The sequence below is a fragment of the Periophthalmus magnuspinnatus genome, chromosome 5 (genome assembly GCF_009829125.3).
Source record: "Periophthalmus magnuspinnatus isolate fPerMag1 chromosome 5, fPerMag1.2.pri, whole genome shotgun sequence".
Taxonomy (NCBI): Eukaryota; Metazoa; Chordata; class Actinopteri; order Gobiiformes; family Gobiidae; genus Periophthalmus; species Periophthalmus magnuspinnatus.
In genome coordinates this window covers 9525878-9544794 of record NC_047130.1, presented here as the reverse complement: position 1 = coordinate 9544794, position 18917 = coordinate 9525878, and the positions used below count along the sequence as shown (strand labels likewise).

General features: G+C 37.7%; 1 protein-coding gene across 1 annotated transcript in view; it reads right to left on the bottom strand.

Annotated features, from left to right (window-relative positions):
• The window catches only part of ripor3 (RIPOR family member 3), a 52285-nt gene that overhangs the window by 17948 nt on the left and 15420 nt on the right, over nucleotides 1-18917 (bottom strand). The window contains exons 2-9 of the mRNA XM_055221944.1: nucleotides 13598-13696; nucleotides 7945-8097; nucleotides 7031-7109; nucleotides 6920-6943; nucleotides 6778-6831; nucleotides 5917-6066; nucleotides 300-363; nucleotides 156-199 (exon numbers count right to left, since the gene is read on the bottom strand). Coding sequence (XP_055077919.1) covers nucleotides 156-199; nucleotides 300-363; nucleotides 5917-6066; nucleotides 6778-6831; nucleotides 6920-6943; nucleotides 7031-7109; nucleotides 7945-8097; nucleotides 13598-13695 — 666 coding nt within the window. The 5' untranslated portion in view covers nucleotide 13696. The remainder of the gene's footprint in view (nucleotides 1-155; nucleotides 200-299; nucleotides 364-5916; nucleotides 6067-6777; nucleotides 6832-6919; nucleotides 6944-7030; nucleotides 7110-7944; nucleotides 8098-13597; nucleotides 13697-18917) is intronic.

Sequence of the window (18917 nt, the reverse complement as noted above, 5' to 3'; positions counted from 1 at the left end):
CCAGCTCATGTCCAAAATCCTGAATCTAAAACGGTCTCTGTGTGCTGCTCTATAGTTGGCTACTCAAATTGTCCCAGAAGCATTTAAGGATCCAAAGTACATATTTCATGTATCTACAGGGACAATACCATCTACTTCATTGTAGTTTTTCTCACCTCGTACTGGTCTCCAGGGCAAAGGCGAGCGAAGCCGATCAGACCTGAGTGAAAACACATGTTCAGTCTGAGTTACATTATGAACCCAGTGATAACCCGCAAAGCACTGTGGGATACGTAACACTGCACGGAGAGAGGACACACCTTTCATTTTGATCTGTAGTTCTCCCAAAAGGATCTCCAACTCGCCCTCCATTGATGACATGTCCTGCAAGAAGAAAACAACAACCACAAGATAATTTAATATCTCAGAGGTCAGGAATGATCTCAACATTTTTGCAGTATATTTAAAACAGGACTAAACCAGGACATATCTAGAACAAACAAGGTCAATGAAGGGCTAAAAGACCGAATTAGGGAACCCATACCAAGTCTAAACCAATACCAAAGACTAAGGCAGGTTGATATATTAGTATATTTTAAAACAGTACTCAGGAAATGATTATTTAACCATTAAGTGAAAGTATAGTGTTACATTCCCCCCTCTGCTTGTCTGCCATATTTTCTAAACTTCAACATCATGGACAAAACCACGAAGGGGTCGAAGTTTGAGCCTTTTGAAAGCAGATAAGGCCTGGTGTTACCCCACGTGGGGAAGAGCGTGTTGTGGTTGTTTATTTAACAGGAAAAACACATGTTGTAGATTACTGGAGTCTGTCATTAAAAGTCACGTCATCAAAACAAAGGGAGGAATGCCAGAGATGTTTACTGAGGGAGAGAGCTGCTCCAGGCTTTGTACATGAGCGGTAACTAGCATGGCAAGAATACTGCAAGTTTAGACACATTTTTTGTTTTTTATTGGCTCTCAAATTGTGCTTTATTTTCCACTAGAGAAGCAGATTATTGTTTTTGTTTGTTTGTTTTTTCTGATTCAGTTACATTTAAAGGAATGTTGTGGTTGCATGTGTTATGTTATAATCTATTTATATTTCTCTCACCTGCAGCTGCCTCCCTCTATTTAAGGACATTCAGCACCTTTTTTATGTTATTGTAAAATTAGTTTTTTAGTTAAACTTAACCTTTCTTGCTTTTTTGTTTAAATCCCCGCACCTTTACATTTGTTTAAATATTTTAGATCCCTTTTGTTTAGTTTACCTTTTACAACCCTGTTCAAACTATTTCTTTACTTTACCATTTTTCCATCTTGATTTTTGTTACTTCCCTGACCCAAGACAAGCTTAGTCGTAACATTCATCACAAAAAGAAGCCACACAGTTGTTGGTACCTATGGGTAGCTGCAGATTATGCTACCTATTTTATTTTATTTTTCATTTGTACCAAAATGGAGAACAAAGTAAGTGGGCGTGTATTGGTAGTGGTGAAAATGGGGGTTGATCTGAGCAAGGATTACCAAGATTACGCAAACAAACATGGAGAAATCACACTAAATACAACTTTGAGAGGGTAAATGAGAAGGGAAACAACTAAAACATGGTTAAAAGTAAATTTTGAGCAATAGGTACATTTTAAGCTAAACAATTTCCAATGTAGAGCCAATAATTGGAGAGATTGGTTCATTTAAAGCCCCATATCATGCATCAGTATTCTTCAATGTTTTGGACACCTTACTTCAAATTGTACGTATTTATAAAAAAAAAGCTGCTCTTGATTGAAAGATGCGATAAATATCTAAAGTGATGCAGAAATGAAGCAAAACTTGGAACAACTTAATGCAATACTTTGGGTGGATTTTCAACCTTTACCCATTCACTTGTTAAAAAAGTTCTGCTACTGCTGCTACTGCTAAAACAGATGACCTCAACTCGAGCCCGGTTTCTGTTATTATTTCTCGGAGCGTGGCGTTTATTGAAAGATGTTTCTGAAGTGTAAATGTTCTGCTCCATAACACCTGCCCAGTGTGAAAGAGCGCTGTGTAGTGTGCTAACGAGCCTTAGCCACTAGCTAGCAGACAGATGTTACAGAGGAGGCTAACCTGATCCTCTCTGGGATCACCTCTCACTCGACGTCTAATTTCTTTTGGCAGCGATTTGTGAATTAGCATTGAGCCGTGTTAGCTTGCATGTGTAGGTGTTGACAGGAAGCAAATCTGAAACGTTGTAATTGTCTGAAATGTTTCTACTGTGGAAAAATAAATAATCCAATGGCCGATGGCTACCTCAGTTTAGATCTGGATTTGTAGAAGTGGTTAGAGATTTGGTTGGAAGTAGGCTATATCAAGATTCTGTTGTTATATTGCATAAACTGTGTAACTTTTCTGGTGTAGGGTCATTGATGTCTCCATGGAGTATGATAATATGGCTTATTTATCTGTCTCTTTGTTGACAAGCAGATGTACGGTACACAATCAGGCCATCAGATCTGTGTAGAGTACACAATACACAATAAAAACACAAGTAACTGAATATAAGCGAGATTGATATGTTACTTATTATTGATACTGTGCAGGCCTACCCATTGTTACCCTGTTAAAGGCAAATCAACATCTGCATGCGGGAGAGCTGCAAGTTATTTATTCGGCTTAAAAAGTCCAACAGACAGCTAAGACTCTTACTATTGTCTAAAAAGTAACTTGTAGTGTGCTATTTGTATGTGCTATTTCTTTACCAAGCAAATAATTTGGGAATTTTAAATAGGAACATGATCAAGCAATAACAATTCAATAACATCTTCCATTCAAATAATCTAGGTTCAAATAATCTAGTCAGAATTACTGAAAATTCATGCATGTAATCATCATCAAACAGAATTTAACCTGCAGGTGCTGGGGTTTAGGTAGTGAGGATTCAGATTTAGTCTGTTTTTCCGTTTATCTGGAGTAAACGTAGATCCAAACTTAAGATGAGCACATTGCAATTACTAGGTTGTGAAAAGGGCTTGGATTTAACAAATTTACTATATATCAACTATACTGTCATCTCAAATGCATTTATGACTGGATCAGACAAGACGCAGAGTCTATTTGGCTGGAAAACTCACTATCACATTATAACTTGAGATACTTGTAACATTAAACTGTAGCAATCCTCTCACACCGAAAATGGTTAAGGCCTGCTGTTTAGTTCATTGATTTGAAGAAAGATTAAATGTTACTTCAGTATTTACTCCACTGACTAATAATCCAAACTTTAAACCGGAATGCACGTTTCTCTAAACCACAGGCATAAATTGAATGCCTGTCTGTCTCCCATGTGTATGAAATGTAAAACAGAAACTGGAATTTTGACAGAATGTTTTTGGTCCTGTTCAAAATGGCAAAGGTACTGGTTTGATATACGAAATCCAGAAGATACTAAGAGTTAGTTGGACATGGCTTGTTCCTTCTTTTACGACTCCCAAGCAAATTCATCATGTCAAGCAACAAAAATACATTGTACTGCATACTCACTTTTGCTGTACATATTATTGCAGTGGATTAGTGAGCAAGGACCTACAGTAAAGGGCTGGCAGAAAGTCTTTCTGGATCTAGTTCCGATGGAAATACCTGACATGCCTAATACCCTCCAGGACTGACTCTTTTTTCATTATTTGGGATAATTTGGGAGATGTGTTGTGTTGTATTCATTGACTGTAGTAGTGTGTCTGAGCCTTTGTTGTATTGCATTTGAAAGTTTAACAAAAAATTTTAAAAAGTAAAAAAAAAAAGACATTTATTTTTCATTGGTTTAGGTTATAGGAACTGGCACCCCAAATGAAAGACACATGTGAGGCCCATTCTGCTTTCTCATTGGATAATCAAAAACAACCAAAACACCAAGTAGAACAACTTAGCTATTACGCACAATGTTTTTACAATTAAGAATAAATCAACATTTGTCATCAGTAAATGCAATATTTGATTTGAACATGTTTACCTCGTATCTAGAAACAAAGTAATACTAATAAAACTTTCTACCAATTCTACATACCTCCTTTTAACATTTTTTTTTTTTTCTTTTTGCCGTACAAACATGTAAACTGATCTTTTGTTAGTTTTGCAGTTGCTTTGGAGTTTGGAGAAGGCATTTTTCTTTCTTTGTGTTGTCTCTTCCTGTCTGGTGTGGTTCAAACCCAGATGACACTCACATGTGGACTGTCCTTGTGTTGCGATTGTGCTGTAGAACACATGGACCCAGGGGAGCGCCGATCATTCACACCACATGTCTCAGTAATGTGTCTATGGCTCTGGGTCACTTCAGTTCATTTTGACCTCTGCCTGCTTAACACATGCTACACTTATAACTAACACCATATTTCAACCAACTGCACTCAATATGGAAAAGACAAAGTGCAGTTAAAGTACTGTCTTCGATCTATAAACCACTTTTGTTTGAACAAGATCAAGATGTCCTTAGAGGTCCTGACAGCAGATAAAAATGAAATATACAATTCTCTTCAAAGTTGTAGGATAATTCATGTCATTGTACTTTTCCAAATGGGCATCTGGTAAATCTGTGCTTAGTTTACTTAACATTCAAAACTGAAGGGACAAGAAAAAGATGGGATTGGAAAAGGGGATGGCTGAAATAACAACATATCAGTAGGCCTGTCACGATAACACATTTTGAAGTTCGATATATTGCTGAAGAAAATATAGACGATAAAAACAATATTAAAACTAATTTATGCCACTGACACAACAACCCGAGAGCAGATTTAAACCACAAAAACTATTCTGAATGTACAACATTGTTAACAAATGAGCTGCAATAAATAAACAGCAGAATGAAACACTTTAGTACTTTGTTTGCATTGTAGAGCCAAAAGAAAAAGAAAATTGGTGATACATTTTGGTACAAATGGGGAAAAAATCTCGCAAGTGTGATGTGCAGCTATCCATTCAACAGCTGTGCGTCTCTTTATTGTAACGACGTTTATGGCAGCATGCTCAGGCTCAGTGCGGGAGGGCATCCTGTGCATACGCGGATCAGCTTCAGTGGCAGAGCTGCTATGGCTAAAGTTAGAATGAATAAACATATAAACATTAAATGAGTTAGATGGTCTGTTGTGTTGTATTTTGGCATTTCTGAGCGTCTATGTTCACTTTTTGTGTGTGACCCTGGTCCCAACGACACTTAATGTCTAATTTACAAATTAAGCACCGATAATTCATGGTATAAAAACCTCGTCTCTCAGCACATTTACTATATGATGACCAGTGGTGGATGAAGTACTCAAATTTGTTACTTAAGTAAAAGTACAGATACAGAGATAAAAAGTTACTCAAGCAAAAGTAAAAATACCACATGAAAAAAAAAAAGTCCTTTAAGAGAAAAAGTAAAAGTATTTAAGTGTTGTTAATTTGTTAAATTTTGGTCAACAGTAACAATATGACAGTAACAACAGTAGAATACAACAATATGAATCGGCGTCTTCATTTTTCTTATAGATTTTGTGTATTTATTTTTGTTTGCTCAAAGCCAAAATTTGAACTCAAAAACTTTAGTCAGGATGTTACACGAACATGGTAAAAATAACTACTCAAATCAGATGAAAAGCACTTTTTACTTTTCAGTCCAGTTCAAAAACGTAGTGGAGTAGAAAGTATAGATACTGCTCTCAAAAGTAGTGAGGTAAAAGTAAAAAGTATCCACTGTAAAAATACTTAAGTAAAGTACAGATATCTACAAATTCAACTTAAGTACAGTATTTTACTACTTGTACATCGTTATCTTCCACCACTGATGATAACAATGAATCCAAGTAGTTGTTATCACCTCACATACAAGTTAGAAGTTAGGATATTCAGAAGTTTGCATATTCAGAGGAAATGCCACCCTGATTGTGTTAAAGGCAGAACAGTATAAGCCCTGTAGCGCGTTACCTGTAAACTGAGCCTGTGGTTGCGGCTGAGCTCAAGCAGGCTCTCGCGGGACGCCCGGGTGGAGGGGGAGAGGGAGAAGGCCCTGCGCATGTTCACCGCCCCCTGACACAGCCTCCACTGGATGCAGTACGTCTCATACAACTCCTCCACCTGAGCAACAAATATACTTCAATAAGCACATCACAGTGAAAGGGTTATGAAGTACTGCAGCTGTAAAGAAAAGTAATGTACCGGTAAGTTATGTAAGATGTTAGATACTTGAGTCGATAATAATATTTGGATTTGAGCAGAACTGAAATGTCAAGAAAATTATACCAGTGGAGCAGTACTTTTTGATTATTATTTAAGTGAGATATATTTGTTTTTGTCTGTGCAAAAAATGTTCTGTAGGTGTATATTTTAATTAATCAAATCTTCAAATCTTTAAATTCAAGTCATTTTAACTTACCCATAGTAGAAATAATGAAAGTAGCCATAATATCTGTAGTAGAGGCAGTACTGTGGGTAGTAGTAGTAGTAGCAGAAATGAAGCAATACTCATGTTCACTTTTCACGTAATCAACATGGGCACATTTGACGTACAACTTGTATTATTTGTAGTCAGGGGTGTAGCACAAAATTTTGGGTACAAATAATCTTGGTGGGCCCGCACTACATGTTGTTTAGTGGAAAACACAAATTACAGACTTTGTGAGGCACTGGGCCCTGGGGAAACAGTATCCAATACCCCCCCAGTCCGACTGCCCTGTATGTTGTCTGCCAAAGGATCAAGATCAAGCCCCGTGTTGTAAACTAGAGGTGCTAACCACTCCACTAACACAAGAGATGATTGCATTTTCTGCTTCATTATGAGAACAGTACCTTGCTGATTTGAAACTCTAGTCTTCGGATGTATCTTTCCAACGCTCTGATCTCCTGTGCATCAATAAAAGATACAGATTTTGTCAACAGGTCTTGTGATACATTTCCTAATTGCAACAACATTATCTTAACAATGATTCACCTTTTCCAGATCGTAGAGAAAGGCCTGAGAACAAACAAGAAGTAATTAACATTTAAAATAAAAATACAACTCTTATACTCAGTTTGAAACATGAATGTGGCACATCCTCACCAGTCTGGAGTTCCTCTTGGTCTCTCTCTGTTGAGCTGCCAGGAAGTCCATTTCAACCTGATGCCCTTCCAGATACTCCCTTAACACATTTAAACAGCAATAAAGGCGAACACATCACGGCATTAGAATTTCTTGGCATAGGTCTTTGTTTTTCTATTATTTATATGAATTATATCAATGGATATGAAAAACAGGTATGAAAATATATGTTCTTTTACAACACTTTCTTTGTTGCTGTTGTTTTGACGCCCTCTGCTGGTAACGATGGGAAGTGGAGCCTTTTAAAAACTCAATTTAGCAGCATGTCTATATGCTTCAGTAGTGATGTCCTGAATGAATCCAGTGAAATATGAACTTAAAATCACTGAGTAGTATTTGACATCAAGAAATTTTATGTCAAATTTCTACTCTGCAGCATGGCCACTGACAAGGACCAGAAAGAGAGACACTGGGATTGAAGTCTCTGCACTGGCTTTCTGTGAGCCCTCTGGGACCCTCAGGTCTGTCCCAACTGTCCCACGAGTCCAAAGTAAAACTCATGGCAAGGTGACATTCAGTTTTTAAGTTTTTACAGCCCTCATTTGTGGAGCAGTCTACCTGAGGACCTGAGGTAGTAAACTCAACTTATCTCTTTAGTTTAGTTTTTATCTCTTAAATGCTTTCATTTATTTTATTTTTTTAGGTTTTTATTACATTTGTATCACATTTTATAATTTTACCACTCCATTTTTATTGTTAATACAACCTTCATGAGCGTTATGTCTTGTTTCTTTCTGTCTAATTGCTGTATGAAGGAATAACAGGGGGTTGCCGTTCTGTTGCATGTGAATGTATGAAAAGTGCTGTACAAATACACTGACTGATTGTAAAAAGATAAAACAAATGTATAATTGTATTTTCTCATATAAACATACTTGAGCCCTTTCCTTAGTGCCTGGAAAACCCTGTCCACCTGCTCTGGTTGTGTGGACCACATGACCCCGCCCCCTCGACTCGGAGACAAGTGCGTTCTGGGAGATGTAGTTCCAGATCCACCTTTGAAGCGAAGGGAGCGAACAGAAGAGCTCCTATAGACAATGAAAAGACAAAAATTCTTTTTAACTTTGATGTGTAAGTTATGTGCCACCTCATCACAAATAAACACATCATAATCAATATTATGTTCCTTTTTCTAGACTCTTGATGTCACCTCACAATGCACAGTCTCCATAGATTTTTTTTGTTCATCGTAAACGACAATAAGCCACAATATTGACTAAAACAGCTTTATAATAGAAACTGGTTTATTGAATTCCTGTTACCCTACGTGGCATTTAACCATGGCAACCAGGGGATTTTCATTTGTGATTTTATTGTTGAAGAATGTCCAATGGCAGAAAAATGCTGTGGGAGGAGTTAAGGAGGAGATAAAAAAGAGGAATTGCCTGAGCACTTAAGAATGAAGGGAAATATAGGATTTCTCAACCATTCATAAAATTCATGAACCAATTGAAATACAACTTAGACTAAACTAATGATGATTGAACACTGTTATAACACGGTCGAGAGCTCATAAAAGTCTACTTTAGATAATACGTCCTCTTAAACTGTCTGACATCTTAAGGTGGAACAGATAATTTTTAAGAGAAGTGAATATACTTAAACATAGGTGAAGGAAAGAAAATATAAGTCCAGGTATTATTTTTGAATATAAACAATATTATAGATAAAAATTAAGACCCTTTAAGTCTCATCTGCCACTTACTGTTTTATCAACCTGGAATATTCAAATACAGATTAAGTGAGACTAAACAACCTAAACTGAGGGAGGTGGAGGGGTGGGGTCTGTAGGTATAAGGAACAGTGTGGTTGGTCAAAAAAAAGTATCCACACTTCAAACTCCGCCCCTGCAGCCAGGTGTTTATTATCAGAAACACCTAAATTGTAATCAGGTTAGTGTTTTGTGATGTCATCAACTACTGGAAACTGCAGAGGCCACTGAAGGCAACAGAAAAGTAGAAAACACCATATATAGAGCTTAATAGCAAAAAAGTGGATTTAGTGATTAGCTTCACTTTACATTCCAGCGTATGTAACTTAGTATGTGTCTGTGGTCATGTTTACATTCAGACCTCTTGCAGTGATGGACAACGGCCAACTCAAATAACTGATTTATACCACTGTCTGGAGCTGTTTTGGCAGAAAGCACCGTAAAAAGGCCAATGGTGATGGAGTGTGTTCTATCACTCCACTAATATTAGTTTTAGTCTGAGGGATGGTGCAAAAGCAGAGGACACATTTCCCTATGGGGACGGTAACGCTGACTGAGTAATGTGCAAAGGATTTCATTTAGAGGAACTGTATGCAAGATTTACATTATGAATTCCATGAATATGACCTAACTGTGTCTCCAGGAATGTTCAAATCAAATGTAACTTTGACGGATTTTCTATTTTTTATTTTCTAAACACTGGATATGATGCCCCTCTGTTTATGTTATAATTTGGTGTTTTGGTTCTCAAGACAATTATCCAATCAGAAAGCAGAATGGGGATTTTGCTCGTAAAACACAATTCTTGTTCTTGGCTTATCACTTAATAAAATGTTCATGGTCAAAACAACAGAAAAAACAAAATCACAATTATTTAGATCATAAATTAAATGAAAAGTTAAAGATGCACTATGTAACTTTTCTGTTTCAATCAAATATATATTCTTACTGCTACCAATTGTAATGCTGCTTAGTTACAAAAATATCGGACATGATGGTAGTCGAGTTGTTTATGTTATAATTTGGGGTTTTGGTTCTCAAGACAATTATCCAATCAGAAAACAGAATGAAGCTCATGTGAGCAATCAATCCTGAAATCCAGTTGGTTTGAACCTAAAATGTTTCTCTCTGATCTGAATCATCAAACCTCAGCACCTTCAGCCAATCATGAATTAGTGCTAGTGCAGCCTCTTCAGCTCAGTGAGTGAATTCTGGAGGTTGAGACCTGTCAATATACTAAGAACGAGAAAAACCTGTATGTGTCCTCTATCTGCAGGTTTAGTCAATTGTGGATGAAGTACTCAATTTTGTTACTTAAGTAAAGATACAGAGGTTAAAAAGTTACTCAAGTAAAAGTATCACATGAAAAAATCTAAATCTAAAGTACTCGTTTAAAAATTTAATGTAAAAAGTAAAAGTATTGCACACAAAAACAAAACAAAAACAACAAATCTGTTGAAAAAAAAAACTTCTTAATTTCTCTTACGAATTTTGTGTATTTATTTTTATTTGCTCAAAGCTGAAGCTTGAACTTGAAAACTGGATGTTACCATGAATATGATAAAAAAATAACCACTCAAATCACAGTTTATACTTTTCAGTCCAGTTCAAAATGTAGCTTGTAAGTACAGACAAAATGTAGTGAATGAGAAGTTAAAAGTATCCACTGTAAAATGTATTTACCTATAAGCCTGTCATGATAATAACTACAGTATATCAACTTCATTCAGTATATTTTAGATGGAACAATAGTTTCTGGGGGTCACTATTTATCATGGGGGCTTTTTCTCAGTACTAACAGAGAACCTTTTGGTATTTCTCTGTATTACGATAAAATATGAGCTGTAGAGGTTTGAATAAATATCTTCTATGACTCATTACAGATACAGACCATCTACTAAAGTGTCTCATTCTCCTGTTTATTTATTGCAGCTCATGTTTTTAGAATAGTTTTTGGGTTACCTTCCACCACTGGGTTTAGTCCAAAGACTGTATAAAGAAGTGGACTAAGTGAGTATGACGTCACCCGTAGTATCATAGCAACTAAAGAGCCAAACTGGAACGAAGCTGTTGAAGGTAACGCCCCTTCCCGCCCGTACCGCTGGTTTAGCAGGGAATGGACACTTAGCAACACCATCAATCAAACCTGTTTCTAACACCAGCGGGAGTGACCTTGGGGAAAGAAGGCAGCTGATTTTGTCTTTTATTAATGTTCATATCTTGAATTATGGACACAATAGCGACATAAAAATACCAGGATCACACAGGGCGGGTCAATACAAACCTTTTAAGAACAAAATGATGAGCCTGACAGCATAATTTACAGAGAAAGGGGCCACAGATTTCTAATGTAAAGTGGATTGAAGCCAGAGTCGATGGAGCTGGAAGCGCGCCCATGCTCACTTCCTATTTGGAACGTGGCGGCTAGCACGTTAGCTATGTCCATTTATATATACAGTCTATGGTTTAGTTGCTGGCAAGGTTCAGTTGTGATTGTAGTATCATTTTAAGTACCTTACCTTTAAATTTGATTACTTGCACGCCCTGAGCATAACTTCACTATAATGTAATAATCTGAAGTGGATTGTCTTTATAGTTAAGAGTACTCCCTGTAGACTGCACACTCGTCTCAGATTAATAACAGCTCTTTTATAAACGCTTTGGAGGTGTGACATCTTGGCTGTGTTCTTAAGTTAAGTTAGCGTCCAAATCATGACAGATGGTGGTGCTGTAGTGTGGTCATGGGAGGTTCTGAAGTGGGGGAAAGAGCAGCTTTTCATGACAAGGTCTCATTGACAGAAGCCACAGCCCCGAAAGCAGACTGGATATGTGTGTGAGTGGGTATTTGTTATGTGATGGGGACTGAAATCTGTGTACACACTCACATCACGGGGACCTGCCTTATTTATGGGAACAAAAATCAGGTTTCTATGACATTTATGCTTTATTATTAGATCAGCAACATAGTTTAAAGGTCCTATATTAAACTAAATTGATTCTTGTGAGCTTTAAGACATGTTATAATGCTGTTACCTTATCAAAAACATATTTGGAGTTGTTTTGTTTCTTTCACACATGTTTGAGTAACCCTTTATTGTTAGTCTGTCTACATCGCCGGTGGTCCGCTGCACCTTGTGATGTCATGTAGTGGTAGTTTTCAAGTTAACAGCTACTTTTTACCTCTAGTTTAGTAGGAATTGGGAATTCCAGGACTAAAATAAAAATGGTTAAAGGGGACATATTATGCAAAATCAACTTTTATGAGTTTTGTATCAAGTTATACCGTTGGTCCCTCATCATTAGCTTACTCAGAGTTGTATTTTGATAGATTCCTGCATGTTTCAGTAACCCTGCATTGTCCTATATCCAAGTCTTGAGTGCTTAGAAAATATCTGTTTTCACCCACCTCCTATCTCCACCCATTGTGTAGTACTTAGTTGAAACTATACAAAAAATTCAGACTGCGTATGGGGTTAAATTCAGACTACGGGTTAAAAAATGTCACAGGTTTGTTACGGTGAAATTCATCTATGCAGAGGCGGGGCTTATCAGTTCTACACTTAAACAGGAAGTCTAATTAGCTGTTTAATTTTTAAGCCAATTTGGTAAATCGTCACATTTTTATATAACACTTTTCCACCTTCTAGGCTCTCAAAACACTTTACATCAAGGAACCCCTCACCCATTCACAGACACATTCATACATCAGTGTGCACAGACACTGGGGTGGGTTAAGTGTTTTGCCCAAGGACACGATGACAGCATTCATCTGTGGGAGCTGGAATTGCACTGCCAACTTGTGAGTCCCTGGATCTGACTGCTCAACCAGTGATGTTTAAAGTCGAGAGCGGGATTGAATCAGTTTTTGAAACAATATTGTGGTTTACGTTGAAAAAAAAGTATAGTTTAATACTAAATACTAGAAAAAGCATATTACATCTCCTTTAAGGCAAGTCACTATGGTTAAGTTTCCTGTTAGTCTCGAGGAAATGAATGTAAGTCAATGTAATGTCCTCAACAAGCATGGACACCCAACATATGTGTGTGTGTTATGTGTGTGTGTGTTATGTGTGTGAACATGTGCTCTCTGTGTCCAACAGGAAGTGCATTCCTCTTGTGTTTTGAACCTCCCTCTGCTCTGTGGGTCCAGGATACAAGTTTGTAGTTTGGTTCTCCACTCAAAAGTAACAATAGTGGTCGGTTGTTACACTCTCACAAAGAGTCTCTATAGACTTAATCAAACTAAAATATTCATGATTACTGCATTATGTAACGTTTGAGCTGTAGAAGGTTGAATTATAAACTTCTATGACTCATTATAGATACAAACAAACAACTTAAGTCATTTATTTCTTGCATTTCATATTTTTTAACAGTATTGCACATTTAGGATACTTTTTGAGGGATAATTCTGCTTTATGGCTTGGTTTCAGTATTATTGTTTATTGTCTATATTTACTTCACCAATATATCGCATTTCCAAAACTGTTATTGTGACAGGCCAGCTAGTTTCCATAGAGATGTTGTTGCTTTGCCTTAAAGATTCAGAATGGTGCATTATTTCGTCTTTAAACTACTCTACTCTACACTTGGACTTTCATATTGTGTACTGTAAAATATAGTTCAAATCTTTTCTGCACACTAAACTCTAGCTGCCATTGCCATTTGTCTAGCTGTGTAGTGATGTGATCAGACTGACGAATGGAAACACAGAGGACCCTCACAGAGAACCAAATCACATCAACTGGTGGAGGGCAATACGTTTCAGCTCTACAGATGGGGCCAAAATATGCAAAACAGACAAATACTTTACTAACCGTCTGCGCCCCGTCAGAGATCCCAGTCCAGTGAAGGAGCGTGTCCTGGAGACCAGCCCTCCGTCTGAGGGAGAATCGAACTTCAGCTTCACCGACATGCTAAAACACACAGGAAACAACAGAGTAAAATGTTTGTAATGGACTTCATGAATGCACTGTGATAAGGCTTTTGGTCATACCGGTATGCAAGGTGGGTGAAGTGGACTAAGTAAGTGTGACTGTCGATATTTGGAATTCCAACCACGAGTATCGGAGCAACTAAAGAGAGAGATTTCTCCTACTATTGTGGATATTTTGGGTTGCTAATGCTAACGATTTTAAGTCTACATTACACAAAATATGCAACAAATTAGAATTTCCAGAAATCTCAGTTACCTCCTTTTCTATAACAAAGGATGCCCTCAACACTGTATGTGTGGTCAACATCTCTGTAGTATTTTCTGAAGTATTTGTCCAGTTTTGTCTTCATCATAAAATGCTTAGTGTCTATCTAAATCTCCCATTGTATAGTGATAGAGAGATGCTTATGGTTAACCCCAAACAGCATTTGTGTTATGAAAGAATGCAATAATTTAGACTCTGCCAACACAAACATTAAAACATGTTCATATAGGGCAATGATATTTTAGCCTATGTTTACACTGTGCAAACGTATTTCTCAGCTTTCAAGTACAAATTGTCATCATTAAAGGACTTGTAAAAATGCATGTGGCACATTCTTGTAGTTTGTTGTAGATGTTTCTGGTAAATTATGCAGTTAGCCAAGGTTTTGTGAATTTCCCACAGCTGTCTCTTCTCATGAGTTAAAATCTTGTTGTAGACTATGGTCACATTACTGTAAAAAAATGACATCACTCCCATCAGAAACATAATCTAGTTATAATTTAGAACACTCATGGCTCAAAAGCAATCATTTTAGGAGAATAAAGATTACTCAAACCCATGCAACTTTGAATAGGTAGATAATGCAGAAAAACAGTTATAATATTGCCCTGGCAAGTCTAGAATGATATCATTCTATATTTACTACTTTTGTATACAGAGGGATGTCAGCCTGGTCACCACTCTCTGCACTGCACCTAGAACCAGAACCAAACATGATCGTGCAATCAGATTTGTTTATTTCAGTGATGCATGTGAAACAAAGGAGCGTATTGGTCCCTTATCATTTACAAACAAAATGCCCCATACATACATTTCCCTCACCTCAGATTATGTAATATTGTTTTCCTTTCTTTTTCCCTCGAAAGCAACCATATTGGTTTTGATACAGATGGACCATGCATGTCCCCGATTGGCTAACCCACCTGTCAGACACGCCCATCTGAACTCAGGGAGATTCACCGGTGACCAAATTCAGATCTTCATAAAGTATTAGAAAAGTGTGTATTCTGGACCTCAGGCAAATGATCATATGGATAAAAAACAATGTTGCATAATATGTCTTGTTTACATAGTTGAAATACTTGGTATACTTGTTAAATATACTTGTTGTTTAGTGACGTCTGCAAAAACACGTGACAACTGTCTATGTATTCAATTGAAACTAGGAAGCATCTTCTTATTAGCATTGTATAGCACTGTATCGGTGGTATTGCCTTTGGATGCTCTGTTCTATTCTAACACTTCACTCCCCACCTTTCGCAGCAGATTCATAATTCAAGCATTAAATGGAAAGTGAGGAATGTATTTGAACCACTGCCATGAGTTTAAAGTTTGTAACTTAACCCAGTCGGTGTCAGGCTCAGCACACGAGAAAGGACCCCCCTGGATATGGTGCTGTCCTTTGGTCTTGATGTAAATATGATGGAGATTTGTGAAATGCATTTTTTGGACCACTTCACCGTGTTGTCCTCTATTCTGCTGCCTCATAGTGTGTTTAGTCCATGGACCTCCGCACACCGAGTGCACACAATGAACTCTATGACTGCCTCTTTGTTTTCTGGCGGGGTCAATGCATCTGAAACTATGAATGGAGGTAATTGGCAAAACATCACACCAGATGGTCTGCTCTCTTGTTTCAATGACACTTGCACGCAGGATTTGGATGCAGTGGCTCCATTAAGACTAAAGCGTACAAAGCCCATAGCGCAGCCTTGGCTTAATGAGAACACGCGTGAGGTCAGGCGCACATGTAGACACACTGAGAGGAAATGGAAAAAAGACAGTGAGATGAGAGCACATCAGGCCTGGCTCCCTATTTCATATCAGATGCAATTCAAAATGTTACTGAGTGTATTTAAGTGTCTGCACTATATGGGTCCTCTTTATCTGAGGGACTTACTTCCACCCAGAGCCCTGAGGTCAACTGACCAGGCTCAAGTCCAGAGGTGACAGAGGCTTTTCTCTGGCACCACCCAGACTATGGAATAGCGCCCTCTGCCTTTCAAACACTCTCAGTCTGTACCACATTTTTAGCCAAGACTAACAACCCACCTCTTCTCCCTGGTATTTAATACTAGTTAGACAGGGTAGCTTGGTGCTTTATTGTACTTTCCCTATGTATTGTGTTATCTGTATCTGCCTTTGGTGACTTTTATGTCTAGCATTTTGTTCAGCTGAAGTTGTTTTAAAAGTGCTGTATAAATACAATTTAATTAAACTGAATAAAGGAATTCTCCTCTCAAACAGAAAACACTCTGTTCCACCTTGTGATGTCATGTGGTAATACAGGAAGTGACCCAGTGTGCTTTTAAATTCCATACACCTTCACTAGAATCACAACATTCTAACATGGCTTAAAGGTCACAAGAGTCCATTTGGCGTAATATGAGACTTTAACACATATCTCTCTTGGTCACGGTCTGAAAATGTGGGAAAAAATCAGGTGCTGCCTCTTTAAATATCATTCTATCTTGAACAAATTATCTGACAATTTTAGCAGATTTGTTTTCCTTTCCCTCCTCCAACATCTGATTCCAATAGAAATGAATTAGCTGCTCATTGGCCTCATTAACGTCAACTGGCCCTGGCCCTGTTTAACACGTGGGCTGTGTGGACACTGAAGAGAGAGGCAGATTGTCATAGATTGGGGAGCTCATGAGTGAAGCGTCTATGGAAAGTGTCTGGAGGAAAGCTGTGGAGATGTGGGCTTCAAAACTGAGCCTGGTCCCGGGAGTGATTTAGGATGTAAGGGGCCTCAAAGTGTGGGTGGTGGAATAACAAATATGTCATGTACAGTACTCTGATAAAGTCTATTGCGCCATTAAAATCTCAAACAGGCCGTTTATCTTTAGGTATTTCATTAAATGTGCACTATGTACTTTCTGGTGGTGGGTCTTTAACTTTTTGTCTCCATGGAGATGTTATTGATTTGCATGCTTTGCCTATTTCAATAGATGCAAAATAGATATGTTTAATGCCATATTCTGAACTGTATACTGCAGCAGTTACAGAGAGAGGGGTGACAATTTTTCAATATGAAGTGAATTGGAGCCATGGATGTCAATGAAGTCAGGAGCACCCCCATGATCATTTCCTATTTGAAATATATATCCAGTCTGTAATTCTGAAACAATGCAGCTGCAGGAGTATCTGGCAGATTTCTACACCGGATGCCCTTCTTGTCACAACCAGCAACTTTACAAAAGCAAGCAATATGGTCAAAGAGCCTTTCTAACAATGTAGGGAATACAAAGCAAAAATGTGCTCTGCAGTAAGATTTAAACTGGCCACATTCCAGTCAGTAGGCAAATACCAGCAGACTGTGCCACTGCCTCCACGTAAACAACTTTATATTCACAACAAGGCAATAAGAGCCACCGACTGACATCATCAGCTAATCAAAGTTGTAAAACAGATTGTAGAAAATCTGCACCAGCGCGTAAGTCCCTGTGCCTTAAAATGAGACTACCATACACCTAAACTCCACCTACAACCACCTACAACCACATTTCAAACACAGCTGCTAAACTGGGTGCTACCTGGAGGACTAAAGCAAAGAGTGCGAGGGGAGGAAGGGCGAAGTCTAGAGGTATAAGGAACAGTATGATTGGTCGCTGACGACAGGACAAACTTGGACTTAGGGTCAGTAGTGAAAAAATAAAAGTGGATTTAGAGTTTAGTTCTAGATAAGACTCAGGCAACATAAAGAAATACATGAATTATTATTTTTTTGTATTTATTTGCACGCAGTTTGGATGAAGGCCAGTAACAAAGAACGAGTGCCTTGATTTACGAGCATTAACCATGAGTGTACTATTTTAGGAGCTTATGTACTCTGTGCCGTCTAAGTACTCCTCTGTCCAAAGCTGCATAGTTTATCTCCCTGGGGGCATGAGTCATCACTGACCTCTGACCTCTCCCAAACTGGCCAATCACTTCGCTCCTGACTTCGGGCCAAATGTGAGGGATGAAACTTGGCGAAAACACAAGATAACATTAGGAGTATTTACAACTTTGCAATTCTAATTATTCAAATGCCTTTTAAATAAGCTAATTGAAAACAAGCGCTGTTAGCTTAATTAGCTTAAAGGTAAAGTTATTATTATGCTAAGCTAACTTCTTTGGATCATGTTACAATGTTGTTTCCTTATCAAATACATACCTACATAATTTTCAAGTGTCCTTTGGTTGAACTTAAAAGGCTTGGTTCCACTTAATGATGTCATAAGGTGTTAATTCATCCAGGAAGTGCTCCTCTGCGCTTTTAAAGTCCATTTGCCTTCATAAAAGTCATTATCTCAGTGCTTAAATTGCCTTAAAGCAGCTAACCAACTTTAAAACTTGCAGCTATTGTGTTTAGCCTTATCTACGCGTGTATCTGGGTTCAGTTTTTGTGTTTTGTATGCTCAGAAATCAGGAATCAATTGCGTGTAGTTGGCGTCTGTTTGTTTATATACATTTGAGTTAAACAATAAGAAAAATCAAGGTTAATATTTTTTAAAATCTACAATTCTCACATGACATAAAATTAGTTTGAATGCCGTTTTAAACTCAAAGAGCCCATGTACATATAAGAGCAAAATGTGCCTTGCCCCAGTACAGATATATTAGCTCTTGAGATCAAAATATGTCTGATATGTGCTGTAAATCAGGAAGTGCGTGTATGCATGCTAGTCGTTGTTAGTATTACAATGAAAAGCACTTATAAACTCACCGTTGTGAATAATTAGGATGCTCTGAATGCATAAGGTAAGTGAGGAATAACGTTAGACCACTGCAAACGGTTTAAAATAACTACAACTATTTTTCACATTTTTAAGTCAGTAAAAAGTAATAACGTAACTAAATGATTGATGTCAGTTCTGTCCACATGGGGTCTTTGCTAACTCCCTAGCATCATTTCAAATTAATTTAAAATAGTTGTGTTATAATTGCA